Source organism: Tachyglossus aculeatus, chromosome 14 (genome assembly GCF_015852505.1).
Source record: "Tachyglossus aculeatus isolate mTacAcu1 chromosome 14, mTacAcu1.pri, whole genome shotgun sequence".
Taxonomy (NCBI): Eukaryota; Metazoa; Chordata; class Mammalia; order Monotremata; family Tachyglossidae; genus Tachyglossus; species Tachyglossus aculeatus.
Window position 1 is genome coordinate 30,065,870 of NC_052079.1, and position 23,954 is coordinate 30,089,823.

The 23,954-nt window shown below is 40.5% G+C and overlaps 1 protein-coding gene across 4 annotated transcripts in view; it reads right to left on the bottom strand.

Moving 5' to 3' along the window:
• Positions 1-23,954, bottom strand: part of PPFIA2 (PTPRF interacting protein alpha 2) — a 455,622-nt gene that overhangs the window by 94,965 nt on the left and 336,703 nt on the right. For 3 of the 4 annotated variants that reach the window (XM_038756973.1, XM_038756972.1, XM_038756974.1), the window contains 6 exons: positions 12,272-12,418; positions 11,388-11,522; positions 6,366-6,452; positions 5,856-5,939; positions 4,242-4,373; positions 791-853 (listed from right to left, as the gene is read on the bottom strand). In XM_038756973.1, the coding sequence (XP_038612901.1) occupies positions 791-853; positions 4,242-4,373; positions 5,856-5,939; positions 6,366-6,452; positions 11,388-11,522; positions 12,272-12,418 (648 nt within the window). The remainder of the gene's footprint in view (positions 1-790; positions 854-4,241; positions 4,374-5,855; positions 5,940-6,365; positions 6,453-11,387; positions 11,523-12,271; positions 12,419-23,954) is intronic. The other variant, XM_038756975.1, reaches the window with a different exon arrangement.

The following is a 23,954-nucleotide window of genomic DNA, read 5'->3' on the forward strand; positions in this document are numbered from 1 at the left end:
AGAGTGGGAGATACGTTCCCTGCCCAAAATGAGCTTACAGTCCGAGGAAAGCTTACAGTCCAGGGATTCATAGGAACCTTATTTTTGATTAAACCACTATGTGAGATAAAAAGGGAGTTTTACTTTCAGAGGGAAAGAGTTAAAAGAGAATCAGTATAACTAAGGGTAAATAATTTAAAAATAAAATTGGAAAATAACAATTAAAAGAGAATGATAAATTAGCAAAGATAATTTTCAAAGATACTTTACTATGGCCACCTCCACTTCTATAGAGAAGCAGCGTGACTTAGTAGAGATGCAGCATGGCTTAGTGGAAAGAGCACAGGCTTGGGAGTCAGAGGTCGTGGATTCTAACCCGGGCTCTGCCATTTGTCAGCTGTGTGACCTTGGGCAAGTCACTTAACCTCTCTGTGCCTCCGTGACCTCAAAAGTAAAATGAGGGTTAAGATTGTTAGTCCCATGTGGAACAAGCTGGTTACCTTATATCTAACCCAGTGTTAAGTGCTTGGGTTAGCTTGATAGGAGTTTGGATGGAGAGATAAAAGAGCAGGTTTTAGCAACTGCATTATACTCTCCCAAGCACTTAGTGCAGTGCTCTGTACAAAGTGCTCAAGAAATATCATTGATTGATTGTCTCCAAAATGGTGGAACTCTTTAATTTTTAACAATAATGAAAATTTTCAGGAATGGAATTGCAATTGAATCATTTCACCATTAGCTAATTTCACACCAAACTGCTTTTCTAAAAACGTGATATCATTATCAAGAAGATATGAACTTGCCAAAATACCTTATCATGCAAAGATTCTTCCAGATTTTTCCTGAAGTTTTCAGATTCTTGAATTAAAACATTCTAGGGCAAAAACAGAAATACGACACATGAACTCAACTGAAAAAGAACATTACACTTCTAAGTTAATTACATAGGTTTCTCAATTTTGAAAATTCATTTTTGCATTTGAGGAAGTGTACAGCTGAAGAGCTATTTTAAGTACCTCTGAAATATTTAATTTGTTTTACAAAATAAAAATAATTTCTATCCAGGATAAAGATCCCCAAATCAACTCAAGGATAGAGAGTTTTTTCTACCTACTTTTCATTTCTCTGAAGTTTTTTGGTAGACAAGGATTTTAGGAGAATCCCTGTTTAAATTTATTAGAAATCATCCAGGCTTAAATTTCTGCAACTGAGAAGTTGCCTTTTGAATTCAAGGATGTCACTGTTATTGGGCAGGGAATGTGTCTGTTTATTGTTGTATTGTACTCTCCCAAATGCTTAGTACAGTGCTCTGCACATTGTAAGGACTCAATAAATACTACTGAATGAATGAATGAATCAATCAATCAATCAGTGAGTAGCTAAATCAGCAATATGTGACCATCGTGCCCTAGTGGAAAGGGCAATGGTTTCCATCAGCGAATGTATCTGTTTACTGTTTTATTGTACTCTCCGCAGTACAGTGCTTTGCACACAGTAAGTGCTCAAAAAATATGATTGAATGAATGAATGAGTTAGGTGATCTGAGTTCCAATTCTGCTGACTTTGGGCAATTAAGAACTTCTCTGTGGCTCCATTTTGCCATCTGTAAAATGGGGATAAAATTCCTGTTCTCCTGTCTCTTTAGACCCCATGAACTCTATGTGGGACATGGATGTGTCTGACTTGATTATCTTTTAGCTACCACAGAACTTAGTACAGATAAATAATAAGACATACTATGTAGTACAGAATGTATATTAAGATTTAACAAAAATCATTATTATTATCATTATTATTAAAGAACCAGCACGGCTTAGTGCAAAGAGCACGGGCTTTGGAGTCAGAACATGAGGGTACTAATACAGGCTCCACCACTTGTCTGCTGTGTGACCTAGGGCAAACCACTTAACTTTTCTGTGCCTCAGTTAGCTCATCTGTAAAATGGGGATTAAGACTCTAAAACCCACGTGGGACAACCTGATTACCTTGTATCTACCCCAGCGCTTAGAACACGGCTTGGCATATCATAAGTGTTTAACAAATACCATAATTATGATTATTATCATTACTATTAACCCCTTTCACTTTGTGCATTTGTATAGTCTGTCACTGGCTACCTGAAGTCCTTGGAACCACTTCAGGGAGGAAGACTTCCTTCCAGAAGTCTTGGCTTCACTGTATTGTATTAACATGCCCTATATCTCTTTGTTTATAATCTGTTTACGCAATCCTGGTTTCACCCTGCCTTTCCAGATGGGCAGCTCACCATAGCAGGGATGTGGCAAGTGTGTCCTGGTGTTCAAACGGGGGCCAAATCACATCCTTAGGAAAAATATGGTAATAAACATAAAAGGAAGCTTTGGTTCTTTAGCAGAACAACAGTAACAGCCATATAAACTAATTACATTCCATTGAGTTAGAAGTGTCCTCAAAGACCTTATTTCTCAATAAATGATTGTTTGAGGAAAGATAAATATGTATCTTATGCCTAAGGATCCCCAGGGAATGAAGATTACACAATCCCTCTTAATATGCTTTGTACCTACGGGTATTAAGCAGAGGTTTCTACTCCTTACTTTAAAGTAATAATAATTATGATGATAATAACAATAACCACGGTATTATTAAACAGTGGAATAGACAGATGCAAGATAATCATGTCAGACACAGTCCCTGACCTATATGGAGTTATAGTTTAAGTGGGAGGGAGAATGGTATTGAATTCCCATTTTACAAATGAGGAAACAGACTCACAAGGAAGGTAAGTGATCTAGGAAAGGTCAGAAAACAGTAGAGTGGGAGAGACAGAATTAGGACCCAGGTTTTCCCAGCACCGTGCTCTTTTGTTACTTCTGCTTCTGAATTAATGAAATCTACTTAACATTGATATAGTTCTCATGTCTTTGAGTCCTTTTTTATGGTATTCGGTAAACACTTACTATGTGCCAGGCTCTGTGCTAAGAGAAATAAAATGTCTTGCATAAGGTCACACAGCAGACAAGGGGCAAAGTCAGGATTAGAACTCAGGTACTTCTGATTCCCAAGCCCGTGCTCTATCTACTAGGCCATGTTGCTTCTCATGATAGACCTTGGAGACTGGCAAGGTGCAGATCTCATCCAAGAATTGCAAATAATTTGATGAAATAATGAGTAAAATTACAATTTGCAGACTACAAAAACACTATACTGAGTCATATACATTTGGAAGACTAGCCAGTATCACTTGAAATCTGCACCACTAGTCTGTAAGGAAGCAAACTGAGATTAATTGGTCAAGCAGAACACTTTATGGGTGTATTCCTTATATAGCAGTAGGAAGAAAACCAGTGTTTATTATTATTATTATTTATTGCATTTGGTAAGCACTTACTATATGCCAAGCACTGTAATAAAGTGCTGGAGTAGATAAAAGAAAATCAGGTTGGACACAGTACCTGTCTCATATAGAACTCACAGTCCTAATTCCCATTTTACAGATGAGGTAACTGAGGGACAGAGAAATTAAATGAATTGTACAATGTCTCACAGCAGACAAGTGGCAAATCTGTGATTAGAACCCAGATAAGTCTTACTCAAGACCTGTGCTCTATACACTAGACTACACTGCTTCTCTTGAAAGCAGAATGGCCAATCAGTAGAGAGCTATTTGGCTTATCATCATCATCAATCGTATTTATTGAGCGCTTACTATGTGCAGAGCACTGTACTAAGCACTTGGGAAGTACAAATTGGCAACATATAGAGACAGTCCCTACCCAACAGTGGGCTCACAGTCTAAAAGACTGTAAACTCATTGTTTGCTTTCATTTGTGCTTCACTGAATGCTGGGTATATGATATTTTCAGAGGACCAAAACACAACTGGAGCCAAACAGGAATATGTGTCTGCCTGTTCCGAGTAGACAATAATACTCTTCTTCTGATGTATAATATTCAATCTTCTATGAAATTTTCTACTTGCAGGGCAGAAAATCTATAGGCAGATCCTCTAAATCCTGGCACTTATAAACAATGTTATTTGAAATTCAGCTCACTGTGGCAACAAGTGTGTCTAGTGACTCCATTATACCATTATATCATATCTTTCCAAATGCTCAGTACAATTCTCTGTAAACAGCGCTCAACAAATATCACTGATTGATTGACTGACTTTAGATATTTCGTGAAAGTAAATGGACCAGGCCCAAGGATTATAGGATCTGAAAAGGATTTCCATGAACAAAAAAGTGGACTACACTTTGTCCCCTCTGATTATTTCATTACCTTCTCCTCTAGAGCTGCCATCCTTTCTTTTAAGTGCAGCTGCAGACGTTCATTGGATTCTGTCAGAAGTCTGTCCACAGTATCGGATAACCTTTTGTTGTGTTCTTCATTCATCTTCTCTCTCTGTCTAGCCTTATATCCAGGAAGAGGAAACATGAAAGGAAACAACAAAACGTGATCATTTCCAATATAAAAATACATAGACATATGCCCTTCTAAGTGAAGACAGTAGTATGTTTAACAAAACACATATACAGAGTCCTAAACACGTACCTTTGCCTTGTTCTAATTATATGCCGGAGACTGTAAGCTCATTAAGGGAACAGGTCTGCTAATTCTGTTGTATTAGAACAGAGCTCCGCACATGGTAAGTGCTCAATACCACTGATTGATAAGTATGGGCATTATTTATCATTTTGTCGTTACAGTTCACCAAGTGCTTAGAACAGTGCTTTGCACATAGAAAGCGCTTAACAAATGCCATCATTATTGTTATTCTTATTATTTACTCCATCTTCAAAGCTCTACTAAACTCACATCTCCTGCAGAAAGCCTTCCATGGCTAACCCCTCACCTCTGTGCAATCTGCATCCCCTACACACCTGCATCCATACCCTCTAAGAACTCTGCCACTCACCCCACCACCACATCATTTCTGTTCATGTTTTTATACTCTGATGCTTCTTCCCTTACCTGTGATTTTTTTTTAATGTCTGTCTCTCCCACTAGATTGTAATCTGCTTGAGGGCAGTGTTCAGGCCGACCTACTTAATTATGATGGTGTCTGTTAAGGGCTTACTGTGTCTCAAGCACTGTTCCAAGCACTGGGGTGGATACAAGCAAATCAGGTTGGACACAATTCCTGTCCCACATGGAGCTCACAGACTTAATCCCCATTTTATAGATGGGGGAACTGAGGCAGAGAGAAGTTAAGTGGCTTGCTCAAGGTCACACAGCAGGCAAGTGGCAGTGCTGGGATTAGAACCCAGGTCCTTTAAACTCCGAGGCCCATATTCCATCCACTAGTCCATGCTGCTCTCCCAAGGTTCTCAGAGCAGTAAGTATTCAATAAATACAAATGATTAATCAGTTGAAAAAATCACAGATTGCTAGTATGCCAATCGCTTCAACTAAGCATTAGCAAAGGTCAAACTGGATGTGCATATTAATACATACTCAGTCCTCCCCCCCTACACCCACTCCCTCTCTGCGCCCCAACACACACGTCTGTTATTCTGATTCAAGAATGATTCTACTGGCTGGGAGTTGAAGATATTTGACTAAAAGTGTGACCTAGTGGATAGATTACAGGCCTGGGAGTCAGAAGGACCTCGGTTCTGCTATGTGTCCGCTGTCTGATCTTGGGCAAATCACTTTACTTCTCTGTGCCTCAGTTACCTCATCTGTAAAATGAGAACTAATACTGTGAGGTCCATGTGAGACAGGAACTGTGTCCAGCCCGAATTGGTTATATCCACCCCAGCGCTTAGTACAGTGCCTGGCACATAGTAAGTGCTTAACAAACATCACAATTATTATTATTATTATTATTTATTATGTACTGGGTATTATGCACTGTATAGTGAAGCCATGGCAGTCTGTCGAGGCACATACTCTCTGAAGTTCTTGGTTCTTCTCTTCAAGCTGACCTTCCAAGTGTCTCATGCGTTCTTCAATATTTCCATGCCTTTCTTCAGCCTATAAGAAAAATGGAAGAACTGGTCTGAAATGCAAGAGGACGCTACCTTTTTTCTCAAAGAAAATCTTAAAGAAAACATAAAGCAAGCTACTACTAACTGCAAACTTAGTTTTCAAAAAATAAATTTTATTTAAACAGGCAGCTGGACAGCATCGCTTGAAATGTGTCAGCTACGGAGGCCTGTTGCATTCAAGCATCAGCAAAACATTGTAGTTATTTATGAGCAATGAAATCAGCCAAATGTAACATGCAGACTGTGCATGGCTTGAACACAAACCTGCCATTGTAAAATTTTAAGCTCCTGAAGCACTGAACTGCACAATGGTTGATTATCAATAAAAAAAGTAAAATAATTCTTATAAATGAAAAGAAAAAAATCAAATGGATTCTATTTAGCGATAGAAAGTAAAGTCCAGTAGGACTACCTTCCTACGTATGGAGATCAATTCTTGTAGTTTAGCTTCCATAACATATTGATAATCATCGGATGAGGTAGAAGAGGTTGGATCAGACTAACGAGTCAAGGAAAAGGAGAGGGACAAAATTGAAAAATCAGAACTAAAGACACTGACACTGAACATAACACAGCACAGAATGCTTAAAAGAAAAGTGTGACTAAATTTAATATTTCAATCGACATAATTTTATGTGGAGAGAACTACACTGATATCTGGTGAACATGATGCAGTTGATGTATATAAATGAAAAATGATGTTATGATGAAGAAGCTAACAATCTAGGTACAGAAGTTAAAAGTTAGTGATGACTGGCTGATGTGAGACTACTGTAGAATGGATTAAAGCAACTTTGGCTAACAGAGTCAAATGTAATATTTGGAATTATGGGAAACCAAACACCAGAATATGTCTCTGAGAGGCCAATGTTAAAAGATTTTTTTGGGGGGTGGGGAGGGGGTTTTCTATCATTATGTAGAAATGAAAATGGCCTTCCTTCTACTGAATAGGAATATTTTGATGTGTTTATAATATTTGATCAAATGGATTTGTTCTTTAGAAAAAACTGCAAAAAGAGGGATATTATTCATTTTTACAAACAATGGAAGAACCTATACTGCAGGGTTTATAATCGCAATTTTTAGAGATAAATAGGACTGTCATTCTTCAGTAAGAAAACACATAGCTATTGTGAATATACTAAATAAATTTTGGTATCCATCCTGGAGTTCATCATTCTATTTTCTACTACCTGAAAATAAACTATTTGTCTTACATACTTGCCTATGAAATTTCACTACTTTCTGAGTCTACAAACTGGGTTTTATATTGAATATGCTGCTATTGATAGATACAGATAAATCCTTAAGAAAATAGATAGTATAGAGTGCCTGAATGCCAAGCCTTTCAGACAGTGAAATCATCTTTGAGTTGACTGACCGGTTACCAGACACCAAATGTTTAACACATAAGACACTGCCAAATTATTCTATTATATTAGTATGTCATGAACAAATTACATATAATAATGTTATAATTAAATATACTTTTAAACATAAATACTGGCAACCTGATAGTGTTTAGCACCATTATATCAGGATCAAAGTGACATAAACATTAAAAGATAATGCACATATTATTAGAATAGCAATTCCCATTAAATTATTCTAATGCAGAGAAGACAACAGCATGAAATAGGCCCACGAAGTACCTGAAATTTCAATAGTATCAATCACACTGCATATCATTTATTTATGAACAACTTTCACCTACAAGCCTCAATAGAATCTTTAAGGTAAACATTTTCAATTTCAAGTTAGTAAAATAATTATGAAAGCAACCATTTCCCAAGTTGTTTATTTAGAATATGTATTATCAACACTGTACTGATGTAGTTTTTACTATCAAGTTTTTTAAAATGCAGGAAAAAAGTAAACCAGAATAAAATTAAACAATCTTGAAGGCATTTGATTGCCTTCACAAAATACAGTTTTAAGAACACATCTCCAAACAAGATTAAATATATAACAACCTCAAGGTCTAGTATTTAATCAAAAACAAAAGGTCCCAATATTTGCAAAATTGCATCCTCCACATGCACCTTGCTGTTTTTTCATCACAAAAGTTAGTTGCTTCTTTTACGTTGTACATCCAAAATCATTCCAGGCCTAGCTACAAAATAGCAAAAACAAAAAGGTATACTCATGTAACTCCTGAAATTATTCTGTGGGCTCTTCCTGACTTTAACTCAAAGCTAACATGAACTGATCACACTTCTATAACTGCTGCACTATTATTCTGCTATTACACTTTTTCAAGTCCAGAAACATGCACTATTCTGAGAGCAGACATATATCAAACAATCACATTTATGGAGCACTTACTGTGTGCAGAGGATTGTACTAAGCGCTTGGGAGAGTACAATGTAACAGAATTGGTAGATACGTTCCCACAAGGAGGTTGTAGTCCAGAGGATAAATAGATACTGTTCTTGCCAAGGGGATTTTGCAGTCTAATTACAAAACCAGTCACATCATGAATCAAGGGTAGGGAAGATGAATTCAGAAAGAATGATAGATTAGTATTTGGCATTACCAAAACCAGGTGACTTTGGGGAGTACAAAGGGGATAGAGAAGAGTTTCCCTGATAAAAGATGAATTCTAAAGTGAAACTGTGGGAGTGGATTAGAAGGGAAGAGGAAGTGGGAAATGCATGGAAAAAGAGAAAAAGAGCTTGCTGATTGACATGTTTGAGACGAATGATGAGAGTGAATAGTAGAGGAAGGCAAGATCAGTGAAGAAATGTAGGCTGAGGTGATTGCCAGACTGAAAAATCAAGCCAAAATGTGAAGGCAACAAGAAGGTTGTGGAAAATCTAGACAAAGTGGACAATATACCTGGGATGGAGAACAAGGATTACTATGTCATCTAGAATGGCCTTCTGTGGGAAGAATATAGGACTGGGAGGGAGGAGACCTGGATTCTGATCCTAACTCCACCACTTTTCTGCTACGTGACTTTGGACAAACCACTTCACATCCTGGTGCCTCAGCTTCCACACCTGTAAAATGAGATTATAATACCTGTTCCTCCTCCTTCCTAAACTGTGAACCAGAGGTAGGGCTAAGACCATATCTGGTCTGATTATCTTGCATCTACCCCTTAACAGAGTGTGTGGCATAACATGAGCACTTTTATGATTATTGTTATAATTATTATCATTTTGAGTGACTAGATAGTAGAAGTACTATATGGTTAAAATGATGAAGGATAAGAATATGAATTGAACGATAGATTTTCCAAATAAAAACATTCCACAAGGATGTGTGAGTTTCCAACAAACTAGCAGTACCTCAAAATTTCTATTTCTGAAGGAACAGGAAACATTATTATATTCAGTGTCAGAAAATAAGGAAGAAGAAAGAAGTTGGCCCAAAATACCAGGAATTATGTAGTTTACACTCTGCTGGTTGATCACAGCCTATTCAGAGAGAGTCCAAGATCAACTAGAAATACAAGCCTAGACAGAAGTAGAGAATTGAGGATAGAGAGGCAATATAAGCCATTTCACAGAAACAATAGTTAGAGATCCTAGTAGGGAGTGCATAAAAAGAGTAGCAAGACAGGACACCCAAAGAAAGGGATTCAGAAGGTAGAGCTGAATAAAAAAGAAATAAGGAGTAGGAAAGATAGGAAGAAACATCAGGGGAACAGAATATCTCATTGTCACAGATCTGTAGGAGAAGCTAATTTATCATACTTAGGGTGAAGAAGAAAGCAAGGATGTAGACGAAGAAGCAGACAAGAAACCTGCTTATAGCAATCCTATACAAATCTATTCTCCGCACATATCAAATTTACATGTATTTACTGGTAGAAAGACCTTTATCACCGATCCACAGTTTGACCCACCATACTAGAAGTGGTCAAAATTTTAATGAACGTTAAACTCAGTAGCTTCTTGATGCCTCGGCTAAGATTAGATTGATGCTTTTTCATTCCTTAGAAATTCCACATAGGCAAGTTTCCTTCTATAAGTCACCTACCTCCTCCTAGGAAAGTCGGGAGGATCAAAGAGATAGTGAAGGGTAAAGTTCTTTGCTCTCCTTAGATGAAAGGCATAAGCACAAGTATAACAATTTCAATTAATAATTCATTATTAAGTATTTTACCAAAGAATTAAAATATCATCGGTACCTTAGCTTCCTTTTATTTTGATAGAGCCATGCTTCCTTACACCTTCCTCCTAAACTGTTATCTGTTTGACTATAAGGAACGTTATTCCTTATAGTGCCTCTTTATAGTTTCAGGGTCACTTTTTCATTTTAAACATAATATGTTGTCATTAAATCTCTCCTTTATAAGCATTTCAATCTTCTCTTCAGACTTCAACTGTAAATAGTTGCCCAATGCTCTTCAGGTCTGAATAAGTTCTTATCACTGTTTTTTTTTTTTTCCAATGGGGGAAAAAACACAACAACAACAAAAAAACAAAACCTGCACAGTCACTTTCTACTGGAACTGCTCACAAGTTCAACTTACCAGCAGTGAAAAGCCATAAATCACTAGTCAATAAGCAAGGCTACCTGATTTCATGATAGAAATTACAAATGCTCCTTTCTAAATTGGTGATTGGTTCCACTATTTATGTCTACTTATCTACAAAATTCATTCCATTTAAGTTATAATAAAAGTCCTATTGACAAATTAGATAAAATTAGTATAGCTTTAACCCAAAACCTTTTCATCTATTCTTCGAAGTATGTGAATAAACGGATTCATTCCATTTGGCTGTAAAATATAAAGAATAATTACACACTGCCAATATAGTTGTTTTTAATGGTCAATTGTTCAAAATCTGACATAGGCTTTAAAAATCTGCTAGAAACTGTTGCATAAGAAACTGCCAAAACGGAAATACTGCTTTGACTCCTCAATAGCTTTATACCTTTTCCTTGTACTTCAATTTTTTTTTCAGATTACCTGCAATTTTTATTAACTTTCTTGATTCCAATGTAAATTATGTTAGTTTTTCCATGTCCTATGCACAGGTTAAAATGATAATTTCAACCTCCTATTCTCCATAATTATTTGATGGAGAAACTAATGCATAGAAATAGCTATGACCACATGATTCTTGAGTTATTTGCTTTTGAGGGGATGTTTATATACCAGCACTTAGAACAGTGCTCCTGTGCTTAGAACAGTATTTTGCACATAGTAGTGCTTAACAAAGGCCATTGTTATTACAATAAATTTTATATTCTGTCTATATGAATACAGACCTAACTAGAGAATGGTGCAATCAAAGTATATAAAAATGCCAATAACTCAATTTTTGGAAACTTTAGACTGGGATTTCATTATTTGTTCATAAAAAATATTTCCACACCAAAGGAAGTTGAAACTAGCATTCTGGTTTTGTTCGGGAGTGAGGAAATTAGTATGGAAATAGCACTCAATTGGTGCACGTTTCTGAAATGGCCCTATTACCTTAGTAAGTGCTGCGATTCTCTGAGCCAATTCAGCCTCTACTTCTGGTAACGTCTCAGCTTTTCTCATTGTCTGCTGCAGCTTTTGTTCAGCCAGTTCTAGGCGTTCCTGCAGCTGCCGGTTCTTTTCTTCCATCTGAAATCAGAAAGCAAAATTCTGGGGTCAACAGGCAGAATGCTAATTTTAATGTAGCTTCATATGTCCCAGTCGCCACAATCATTGGTGAACTAGCTAATGACAGACCTAAAATTTGTGGGGTAATTAGTTTTGGCTTTAGTTCATTTTTTGTTTGCTTTTTTTCTATGCAATTCATTCTTAACAGGAACCTGTAGTTTAAGATCTTCTTCACAGAGTAGCTCTACACCACATTCCAGTGGGTTCAATGACAAACTTTTTATTTGCTGGTGATGACATAGTGGATAGAGCACCAGCCTGGGAGTCAGAAGCATTCTAAACCTGGCTCCACCACTTGTCTGCTATTTGACCCTAAGCAAGTCACTTCAGTTCCCTGTGCCTCAGTTACCTCATCTGTAAAATGGGGATCGAGACTGTTAGCCCCATGTGGGACAGGGACTATTTCCAACCCAATTATACTTGTATCCACCCCAGCGCTTAGTACAGTGCCTGGCACATAGTAAGTACTTAAAAAATACCGCAATTATTACTATTATTATTACTAATGGACACCGCTATAGCACATCAAGGAGAAACATCATCCAGCACAGTTATTTTACAGAACCAGGTGGCCCCAAAGGCACCCTCTGAAAAAGGTGAGGTACCACACAACATCAGAATGGAATCATGATGGATACTCAAGCGCCTAGCACAGTGCTTTGCATTTAGTAAGCACTCAATAAATACGATCGAATGAATAAATACTCAACCTGACGAAGAATTGCCTCCTTATTTGCCAGTTCGTTTTCGAGTTTATCATTCATATCATGTATGGAGGTGGATTCCCTCTGGGCACTGAGGTAGCGCTTTTCAAGGGTAGTGATTCTTTCTTCCATATCTTCTTTCTGTGCCATAGCCTAAAACAAAAGCATATTTTAAATTTCTGCAGTATTCACGTACCTCCCCAACATTTCTCCTTGGAAGACAAAAATATTTTGGGTTGTTCATGGATGGAGATTAATAAAAATGACTTGAAGACTGATTTTAGCATTTTCTTGAACTTTATCCTTAAAAGCCACATATTTAACTTGAGGGTTCATATAAGATCTAAAAGGGCATCTATAAACATTAATTCCTCTTTCTAGTCAATTCAAATATTTCTCTTAACCACTCCTCTGGAATAAAAAAGGATTGTAACTCAGTTTAGCTCATTAATGTGAAATGCTCCAAGACATTAAGACTAGACCACTTGTATGCTCTCTTTAGGCCTAGTGAAGTTATTTATACTATAATAAACCGGGTTCCTTGTGGAGAAAGTTTCATTTTAGAATGACTTTGAAGAAGAGGAGGGACATGCTGGAAAACTGACAGATCCTCTTTAGATCACTAATCGGAATGGGTTAGACATCAAAAGATATCATGTATAACTTGCTCATTGCCTTTCAGATTGAGAGATTTACATGGAAACCCTGCATTATGTGTTTATAATGAAAACATGGGACAATATCTATCTCAGACATTACATTATAAGAAATTCAAAGTTGTGTTATGATCATTTCAATTTCTGGATGTGTGTGTATATATGAATGCATAATGAAAGGAAGAATCAGGGAATATTATTTTCATAATGACACTGTAAAGTGGTTATAACAACATGAACCTCTATCAGGAATGGGTGTAAATCCAGTTTTCATCTTACCTAACAACCCTGAATGTCATGAATTTCTTTCAGTGGTAAAAAATACCATGTACTATTACAGGTTTCTGAGCACACTAATCTAGTATTTACTCCCTTACTTACTACTGACATAATTGAATACACAATAGCCCAGGATAACCCAGAGGTTTGCAAGAACACTATTACTGGGTTTGGGGGAAAAGATTTCACACAGGGCTGAAAAGAAAAATCTCTAAGTGGAACAACAGTCACCTCTGCCATCCCCCTACTTCCCAGCCCCTTGCTCCTGCATATAAGAATTCCTGGAATTCCTCAACGCCAACTCTCTCCTTGACCCCCTCCAATCTGGCTTCTGTCTCCTACACTTCACCGAAACTGCCCTCTCAAAGGTCACCAATGACCTCCTCCTTGCCAAATCCAATGGCTCCTATGCTACCTTAATCCTCCTCGACCTCTCAGCTGCCTTTGGCGCTGTGGACCATCCCCTTCTCCTCAATATGCTATCTAACATTGGCTTCACAGACTCTGTCCTCTCCTGGTTCTCCTCTTATCTCTCTGGCCATTTATTCTCAGTCTCGTTTGCGGGCTCCTCCTTCCCCTCCCATCCCCTTACTGTAGAGGTTCCTCAAGGGTCAGTTCTTGGTCCCCTTCTGTTCTCTATCTACACTCAAACGCTTGGTGAACTCATTCACTCCCACGGCTTCAACTATCATCCCTAAGCTGATGACAACCAAATCTTCATCTCCGCTACGAATCAAGCAAAAACTCCTCACTCTCAGCTTCAAGGCTGTCCATCACCTCTCCCCATCCTACCTCACACCGCTTCTCTCCTTCTATAGCCCAGCCTGCACCCTCCACTCCTCTGCCGCTAACCTCCTCAATGTGCCTTGTTCTCGCCTGTCCTGCTGTCGACCCCCGGCCCACGTCCTACCTCTGGCCTGGAATGCCCTCCCTCCACACATCTGCCAACTAGCTCTCTACCTCCCTTTAAAGCCCTACTGAGAGCTCACATCCTCCAGGAGGCCTTTCCAGACTGAGCCCCCTTTTTCATTCATTCATTCATTCAATTGTATTTATTGAGTGCTTACTGTGTGCAGAGCACTGTACTAAGCACTTGGGAAGTACAAGTTGGCAACATATAGAGACGGTCCCTACCCAACAGTGGGCTCACAGTCTAGAAGGGGGAGACGGAGAACAAAACAAAACACATTAACAAAATAAAATAAATAGAATAAACATGTACAAACAAAATAGAGTAAAAAATACGTACAAACATATATACATATATACAGGTGCTGTGGGGAGGGGAAGCAGGTAAGGTGGGGGGGATGGGGAGGGGGAGGAGGGGGAGAGGAAGGAGGGGGCTCAGTTTAGGAAGGTCTCCTGGAGGAGGTGAGCTCTCAGTAGGGCCTTGAAGGGAGGTAGAGAGCTAGCTTGGCGGATGTGCGGAGGGAGGGCATTCCAGGTCAGGGGGATGATGTGGGCCGGGGGTCGACAGCGGGACAGGCAAGAATGAGGCATGGTGAGGAGATTAGCAGCAGAGGAGCGGAGGGTGCGGGCTGGGCTGTAGAAGGAGAGAAGGGAGGTGAGGTAGGAGGGTGCGAGGTGATGGACAGCCTTGAAGCCCAGGGTGAGGAGTTTTTACCTGATGCGTAGGTTGATTGGTAGCCACTGGAGATTTTTGAGGAGGGGAGTAACATGCCCAGAGCGTTTCTGGACAAAGACAATCCGGGCAGCGGTGTGAAGTATGGATTGAAGTGGGGAGAGACAGGAGGATGAAAGACTGGAGAGGAGGCAGATAAGTAATCCAGATGGGATAGGATGAGAGCTTGAACGAGCAGGGTAGTGGTTTGGATGGAAAGGAAAGGGTGGATCTTGGCAATGTTGCGGAGCTGAGACCAGCAGGTTTTGGTGACGGCTTGGATGTGAGGGGTGAACGAGAGAGCGGAGTCGAGGATGACACCAAGTTCGCGGGCTTGTGAGACGGGAAGGATGGTAGTGCCGTCAACAGTGATGGGAAAGTCAGGGAGAGGGCAGGGTTTGGGAAGGAAGACAAGGAGTTCAGTCTTGGACATGTTGAGTTTTAGGTGGTGGGCAGACATCAAGATGGAGATGTCCTGAAGGCAGGAGGAGATGCGAGCCTGGAGGGAGGGAGAGAGAGCAGGAGCAGAGATGTAGATTTGGGTGTCATCAGCGTAGAGATGATAGCTGAAGCCCTGGGAGCGAATGAGGTCACCAAGGGAGTGAGTGTAGATCGAGAACAGAAGGGGACCAAGAACTGAACCTTGAGGAATCCCTACAATAAAGGGATAGGAGTGGGAGGAGAAGCCTGCAAAAGAGACTGAGAATGAATGGCCGGAGAGATAAGAGGAGAGCTAGGAGAGGACGGAGTCTGCGAAGCCAAGGTTGGATAGCGTGTTGAGGAGAAGGGGGTGGTCCACAGTGTCGAAGGCAGCTGAGAGGTCAAGGAGGATTAAGATAGAGTATGAGCCATTGGATTTGGAAAGCAGGAGGTCATTGGTGACCTTTGAGAGGGCAGTTTCCGTGGAATGTAGGGGACGGAAGCCAGATTGGAGGGTGTCGAGGAGAGAGTTGGCATTGAGGAATTCGAGGCAGACGACTCATTCAAGGAGCTTGGAAAGGAATGGTGGGAGGGAGATAGGGCAATAACTAGAAGGTGAGATGGGGTCAAGAGAGGATTTTTTTAGGATGGGGGAGATGTGGGCATGTTTGTAGTCAGAGGTGAAGGAACCAGTGGAGAGTGAGCAGTTGAAGATGCACGTTAACGAGGGCAGAAGGGACGGAGCAAGAGATTTCATAAGATGAGAGGGAATGGAGTCAGAAGCACAGGTGGCCGTAGTCGCACTTGAGAGGAGGGAGGAGATCTCCTCTGAGGATACTGCTGGGAAGGATGGGAGAGTAGTGGAGAGCGTTGAAAGCCGGGGGGTTGGAGAAAAGGGGGTAGTGACTTTGGGGAGGTCAGAACTGATGGATTTAATTTTACTAATGAAGTAGGAGGCCAGATCGTTGGGGGTGAGGGAAGGAGGAGGGGGAGGAACCTGGGGCCTGAGAAGGGAGTTGAATGCACGGAAGAGCTGACGGGGATGATGGGCATGGGTGTCAATAAGGGAGGAGAGGGCTGTCTGGCAGAGGAGAGGGCTGGGTTAAGGCTTTTTCCTCTCCTCCTCCCCATCTACCCCCTGCCCTACCTACTTCCCCTCCCCACAGCACTTGTATATGTTTTTACAGATTTATTACTCTATTTTAGTTGTACATATTTACTATTCTATTTATTTGGTTAACGATGTGCATATAGCTGTAATTGTATTTATTCTGACAATTTTGACACCTGTCTGCATGTTTTGTTTTGTTGTCTGACTCCCCCGTCTAGACTGTGAGCCCGTTGTTGGGTAGGGACCATCTCTACATGTTGCCGACTTGTACTTCCCAAGCGCTTAGTACAGTGCTCTGCACACAGTAAGCGCTCAGTAAATATGATTGAATGAATATAAGCAGCATGGCTCAGTGGAAAGAGCCCAGCCTTGGGAGTCAGAGGTCATGGGTTCAATCCCAGCTCTGCCAGTAATCAGCTGTGTGACTTTGGGCAAGTCACTTCACTTCTCTGTGCCTCAGTTACCTCATCTGTGAAATGGCGATTAAGACTGTGAACCCTACATTCAAATGTATTTATGAGTGCTTACTGTGTGCAGAGCACTGTACTAAGTGCTTATGGGACAACCTGATTACCTTGTATCCTCCCCAGTGCTTAGAACAGTGCTTTGCACATAGTAAGTGCTTAACAAATGCTATCATTATTATTATTATATGCTATAAGTGTAGGCTTTACAGGGGAGGAAGAAGCAACTGCAGTAGTGAGGAAGTTTATGGGAAACAAAGAAGGTAAGAAGCCAGCCTCTGAAATGATGCCACAGCCAGCAGAAAGTGGAGTCAGGCCTGGATGGCACAATCCATCCCCAGTCTAAGCCCATATGGGCAAGGGTGCCTCTCCATCTCTTGCAGATCACCATTATTTACCCCTCAAACCTCATAAAAATAGTAATAATAATCATGGTACTTGTTAAGCGCATACACTGTTCTAAGCCCTGGGGTAGCTACAAGTTAATCAGGTTGGACACAGTCCCTGTCCCACATGGGGTTCACACTCAATTCCCATTTTACAGATGAGGTAACTGAGGCACAGAGAAGTGAAGTGCCCAAGACAAGAGGCAGAGCCAGGATTAGAACCTAAGTCCTTCTGACTCCCAAGCCCACGCTCTGTCCACTAAGTCATGTTGCTTCTCAAGAACCTCCATTCCTAAACTAGAAGCAGTGTAATCATCATCAATAGTATTTATTGAGCGCTTACTGTGTGCACAGCACTGTACTAAGCCTTTGGGAAGTACACGTTGGCAACATATAGAGAAAGTCCCTACCCAACAGTGGGCTCACAGTGTAATCTGGTGGGAAGACCACAGACCTGGGATTCAGAAGACCTGGGTTCTAATTCTCTCTCCACCACTTGCCTGCTCTGTGACCTCGAGCAAGTCACTTCACTTCTCTTGCCTCAGTTCCCTCATCTGTAAAAGACCATTTCATTACCTGTTTCCCGTCCTTTTTAGACCATTAGCCCAGTGTGGGATAGGGACTGAGTCCAACCTGATTATCGTGTATATTCCCTAGAACATTGTATAGTGCTTGGAACTAGTGCTAAAGAAGCAGCATGACTCAGTGGAAAAAGGCTGGGCTTTGGAGTCAGAGGTCATGGGTTCAAATCCTGGCTCCGCCAACTGCCAGCTGTGTGACTTAGGGCAAGTCACTTCACTTCTCTGTGCCTCAGTTACCTCATTTGTAAAATGGGGATTAAGACTGTGAGCCCCCCATGGGACAACCTGATCACCTTGTAACCTCCCCAGTGCTTAGAACAGTTCTTTGCACATATTAAGTGCTTAATAAATGCCATCAAAAAAGAAAACCACAGTAAGCACATAATTTATACTATCATCATTACCAGGGTTGAGTTCAGGCCAGCTCCTTATAGAATGGATTATACACGAATGCTGAGGTGACTCATGAGCTCAAATGATCTGAAGAGCACTTGTGTTGAGGGGGATTGATCACTGGGTTCTTCATGGAGAAAGTTTCAATTTAGAATGACTTTGAAGAAGAGGAGGGACATGTTAAAAAACTGATCCTCTTTAGATCATTAAATGGGTCGGATTGGACTGCAAATGTATCATGTATAACTTACTCATTGTCTTTCAGAATCAGGAATTTACATGGAAGATTTGACTTAACTGCAGGTGCTATTGCTATAAATATATTACAGATTCACAGGGTAAAAAAAAAAAAACCCAGCTTTACCTTCCATGTCATTTGGCAAATTTAAAATAGAAGCCTATAAATATTCCTAGCAGTCACCTAAAATAGATGTGACAGAAAGGTTCAATTATGCCATAGGTTGATGTCACAATAAAGTCTGGATATCTTGTAACAGTTCAGGGTTGGTATTTTCAAATATTGGCTAATAACAATGAAAAGACAGCTATAATTTAGTGCAATTTATTCGAATTGCACTAGGCATCTCAATAAAAGCGATATAGATTAAGTTTGCACAAAAACAAAATTCACAAAATGACTATTACCTCATTGGCCCCTGGCATTTCTTTTAGGAAAATAAACTTTTCTTTCTTATTAAGCTTTCTGTTTCATCATGCTTGTGGTTTTCAATTTTAAATTTGATTCCCTTGTATTTTCCTATATCTCAAGGGGAACTACTTAGCCCATTATCAATTTAATTAGCATTCTAATACAGTGCTCCATACAAAACAGGAAGCTCTGCTTCTTGCAATCACATCACTGCTAAGGAAAAAGAAAAAAAAAACCCGACAAAGCTGGAAGGAAGCCAGAGAAGCCGAGACAACAATTGATTTCGTTGACAGGTGCAATTAATTCTGGGAGCTGTGCAAGTCGAGAGCAGAAATGTTTAATTAAGTTTGAGTCAGGAATGGAGAGGAGAGGTAGAGCCCTGACAACTAATAACCCTGAGTTATGAACTTCATTCTTACTTTTGTAGACCTGACAAGGGGATGGATATAACTTCAACTATTGTGTCTTTTCAAAAAGATACCTTTTTTACAGGAAGGTTCTGGGCATCCCCCTCCTCAAAAATCTCCAGTGGCTGCCTGTCAACCTCCGTATCAAGCAAAAACTCCTCACTATTGGCTTCTTAGCTCTCCATCACCTTGCCTGTCCTACCTCACACCCCTTCTCACCTTCTACAGCCCAGCCTGCACATTCCGCTCCTCTGCCACTAACCTTCTCATTGGGTCTCGTTCTCACCTGTCCTGCCATCGACTACTGGGCCACATCCTACCTCTGGCCTGGAATGCCTTCCCTCTTCAAATTTGCCAAACTGACATACTTTCCCACTTCAAAGCCTCACCTCCTACAGGAGGCCTTCCTGGACTAAGCTCCCTTTTTCCTTTGCTCCCCCTCTCCTCACCATTGCCCCCACTCGCTCTACCTCCCCCAGCACAACAGCATTTGTGTATATATCTACATATTTATTATTCTATTCATTTTATTAATGTGCGTATATCTATAATTCTATTTATTTATATTGATGCTATTTATGTCTGTTCACTTGTTTTGATGTCTGTCTTCCCCCTTCTAGACTGTGAGCCCAATGTGGGCACGGATTGTCTCCATTTGTTGCTGAATTGTAATTACCAAGGGCTTAGTACAGTGCTCCGCACACAGTAAGTGCTCAGTAAATACGACTGAATGAATGGAAAAGTATTCCCTTCCCCTGTTATACCTTTCCCCATCTCTAACATCTCTTTATTTTCTCTGAGCCACCCATCTTAGACTCACTGTCCAAGGAGCTATTTAAATCTCATTGAGCATTCCAATATCCCTAACTTTTCCTTATAACATTCCCCATATTTCTTCTTGTGTATGAATTTCTCCAAATCCTCTCGAAATTCAATGTATTCTGTCTGTATAACGTCCCATGATAATAAATTCCAAAAGTATAACTTATGCTATGCTGAAAAAAAGGCTTTTCCTGCTCCTTTAAATTATGTATTATAAATTACTTATTTATTCATATTAATGTCTGCCTCTCCCTCTAGACTATAAACCCCTTAATGGCAGGGAATGTGTCTGATAATTCGGTTGTAGTGTGCTTTTCTAAGTGCTTAGTACAGTGCTCAGCACATACTATCCCCTTGAGATTGCAGTGAGTGCTCACCCATCTGAGCATTGTGGGATTTGATAAAGAAACAATTACAATTGGACACTCAGTGGATTTGGGAGTATTTATGGAGTGCTTAATTTATGCAAACCACTGTACTACATATTTGGGAGAATAGAACAGAGTTAGTAGACATGATCCTGGCCCTTGAAGGCTTTTATACTCTATTTGGAAGGCAGACACTGAAATAGGTTACAGCTAAAAGGAGGCAAAAGAGTGGAAAGTTATGTTCATGAGTGCTACAGGAGGCAAACCAGGAGTGTGAAAAGTCAAGGGCTTCAGATAAATATTAACAGTACAAAATATACTCACAATCTTCTCAAATGTTATATAGTAATTTGTAAAATGTGTTTTATATTATTTACCATTAAAATAATTCTCATAAATCTGTCAGGTATGTTGAGGGCAGATATCAATCTCATGCAACATATATAAAACAGATGGTAAGTTAATTATGTGGAGTCTCTCATCTTATTAGTGAATGGAATTTCCATAATCTGATTCCCATTAAAGGGCTTTCTTTTGAACAAATAACATCCATCCAGACAATTTAGCTTGAAGGTGCTCTCATGTTTCTATCTTTACAGATGCACACAATTTTTTTTTTTGTATCAAAAGTTTAAAATTGGAATCATGGTGGCCCGCAGATTCATTTTTCGTTGTAGCAAAGTGACAAAGCTCTATGACAATTAAAGGATGAGAAGGTAGCAAAGCCAGTCAACCAAAGCATCTACGTGCCCCATCTCAAGGGTGAATTCCTTCACGCATCATCAGTTACACATTCTCTTTCCCTGCCATTACTATCTGCAATGGACAGTCTGGCTGGTGTCTGTATTTGTGAGGGGAAAAGGTAAGCCAGAAGAAGTTCCTGCCCCTAAGGGGGAGAAAATAGCTGTGTGGCCTATTGGATAGAGCAAAGGCCTGGAAATCAGAAAGAGCTGGGCTTTGAACCCAGCACTACCACTTGTCTGCTGTGTGTCCTTGGGAAAATGACATCTTCTCTGTGCCTCAGTTACCTCATCTGCAAAATGAGAATTAAGACTGAGCACCCCAAGTGGAACATGGACTATGTCCGGCATGACTAGCTTGCATATACCCCAGTGCTCAGTACAGTTACCTCATCTATGAAATGGGGATCCAAAACCTATTCTCTTAGATTGTGAGCCCTGTGGGACAGGGACTGTGTCTGACCCAATTATCCTGTATCTTCCCCAGCATTTAGAACAGTGTCCGGGACATAGTAAGTGCTTAACAAATACCTTTAATTTTTTTAAATAAAGGATGCTAAGAAACTCTGCATCCAAAATATTTGGAGAGAGTGAGACTAGAACTTAGGACACTTTGTGAGAAGAGGGGAAGAACCAGATGAACACGTGCCCTGGAATACCTATAAAGAAGTACAGAGGATTCTGGGAAGTGAAACATCAGTGAAAGGCAGTTCAAATTGGAATTATATTCACTGCTACCATATTGAAAAACCATTAAACATTATTGAGCTCTCAGATCTTGGTGTCCGAGAGTTTGGGAGACACGTGGACCTGGGAAGCCGTGGAAGTAGAGGAAGTACATGCTCCGCAAACTTCCGGTAGCCAGCCCCGGGAAGGGGATGATAGTCTCTGATAACCATTTCACCTTTGGGGAGATGCCTGGGCATCATTGGAAAGATAGTGACACATTGTCAGAATTTGGAGTGTACTGAGTGTTAACAACCCCAAACCTGCTTTAGGAGTATGGAGAACAGGGAGGGCTTTATCACCCAGCAGAGGCTGACTGGGCTGTAGACACTCCTAAAGTGACTCTGCGGGGATTTTTTTGGCCAGAATTTCAAGCTGAGGGTCACCAGTAGCTTCTCACTATCCCAAACCAAAGAACTAACACAGATTATTGAAAATTACCATGAAAGGGATTTGGCATAAAATAACTGCAAGAGTAAACACAAGTGTTAGGAAATTTCATTTCTAATCCAGTCTTCCTAATCTTTCATTTTCTCTCTTTAAAAATGCCAGTGGCAAGCCATCCTTTAATCAGTAGTATTTATTGAGTGCTAAATATTGTACTAAGCTCTTGGGAAAGTACAATACAATGGAGTTGAAGACCACCATCCCTGCCCACAAGGAGCTTGCAGTCTACACGGGGAGACAGATATTAAAATAAATAATAGACAAAATAGTAGAGAATAAGGATAGCTATATAAGTGGCATGGGGCTGTGAATATCCAAGTGCTTAAGGGGTACACAGTCAAATTTGTGGTAGATAAAAAGGGAAGGGCAGACAGGGGAAATAAGGGAAGGCCTCTTGGAGGAAATGAGATTTTTAAGAGGGTTTTGAAGGGGGGGAGAGTGGTGGACTGACAGATAGGAAGGGAAAGGGAGTTCTAGGCTCAAGGGAGGACATGGCAAGGGCCTGGATGGGATAGAAAAGATTGAGCTATGCAGAGTTGGTGCTTGAGGGATGGAGTGTGTGGGTTGGGTTGTAGTAGTAGAAAAATGAGGTAAAGTAGGATGGGGAGAGCTGATTGACCACCTTGAAGCTAATGGTAAGGAGTTTCTTTTCGATATGGTGGTGGTCCTTTTCTATGTGGATGTTTTTGAGGAGTGGGGGGATAATAACTGAACAGGTTTTCAGAAAAATGATCCAGGCATTGGAGTGAAGTACTGAGTGAAGTGGGGAAAGACAAGAGGAAGGAAAGTCAGCAAAGAGGTTTATGCAGTAGGCAAGGCAGGATAGAATAAGTGCTTGGATCAGCATGGTGGCAGTTTGGATGGAGAAGAAAAGGTGGATTAGAAAATGATGTGTAGGTAGAACTGACAGCATTTTGTAACAGACTGAATATGTGGGTGAAATGAGATGAGAAAATGCCAAGGTTGAGGGCCTTCTGAGCCAGGGAGGATGGTGGTGCTTTCTATGGTGAAGGAAAAGTCAGGAAGAGACCAGGGTTTGGGTGGAAAGATGAGGAGTTCTGTTTAGGGCATATTAAGTTTGATATGTCAGCAGAACATTCAAGAAGAGATGTCCTGAAGGCAGGAGGAAATGTGAGATTGCAGAGAAGTAGCATGGCTAGTGGAAAGAGTCCTGGCTGGGAGTCAGAGGACCTGGGTTCTAATCCCACTCCACCAAATGCTAGCTGTGTGACCTGGAGCAAGTCACTTAAACTTTTCTGTGCCTCAGTTAATAATAATGGTATTTGCTAAGTGCTTACTATGTGCCAAGCACTGCTCTAAGCGCTGGGATAGATACAAGGTAATCAGGTTGTCCCACATGGGGCTCACAGTCTTCATCCCCATTTTATAGATGCTATAGCTGAGGCCCAGAGAAGTTATGTGGCTTGTCCAAGAAGTTAAGTGGTGGAGCCGAGATTAGAACCCATGGCCTCTGACCATGCTCTTTCCACTAAACCACGCAGCTTCTCAATTCTCCTGTTTTCCCTCCTACTTAGACTGTGAGCCCTATGCAGGTCAGGGACTGTGTCCAACCAAATTCACTTGTATCTATCCCAGTGATTAGGACAATGTGTGACATA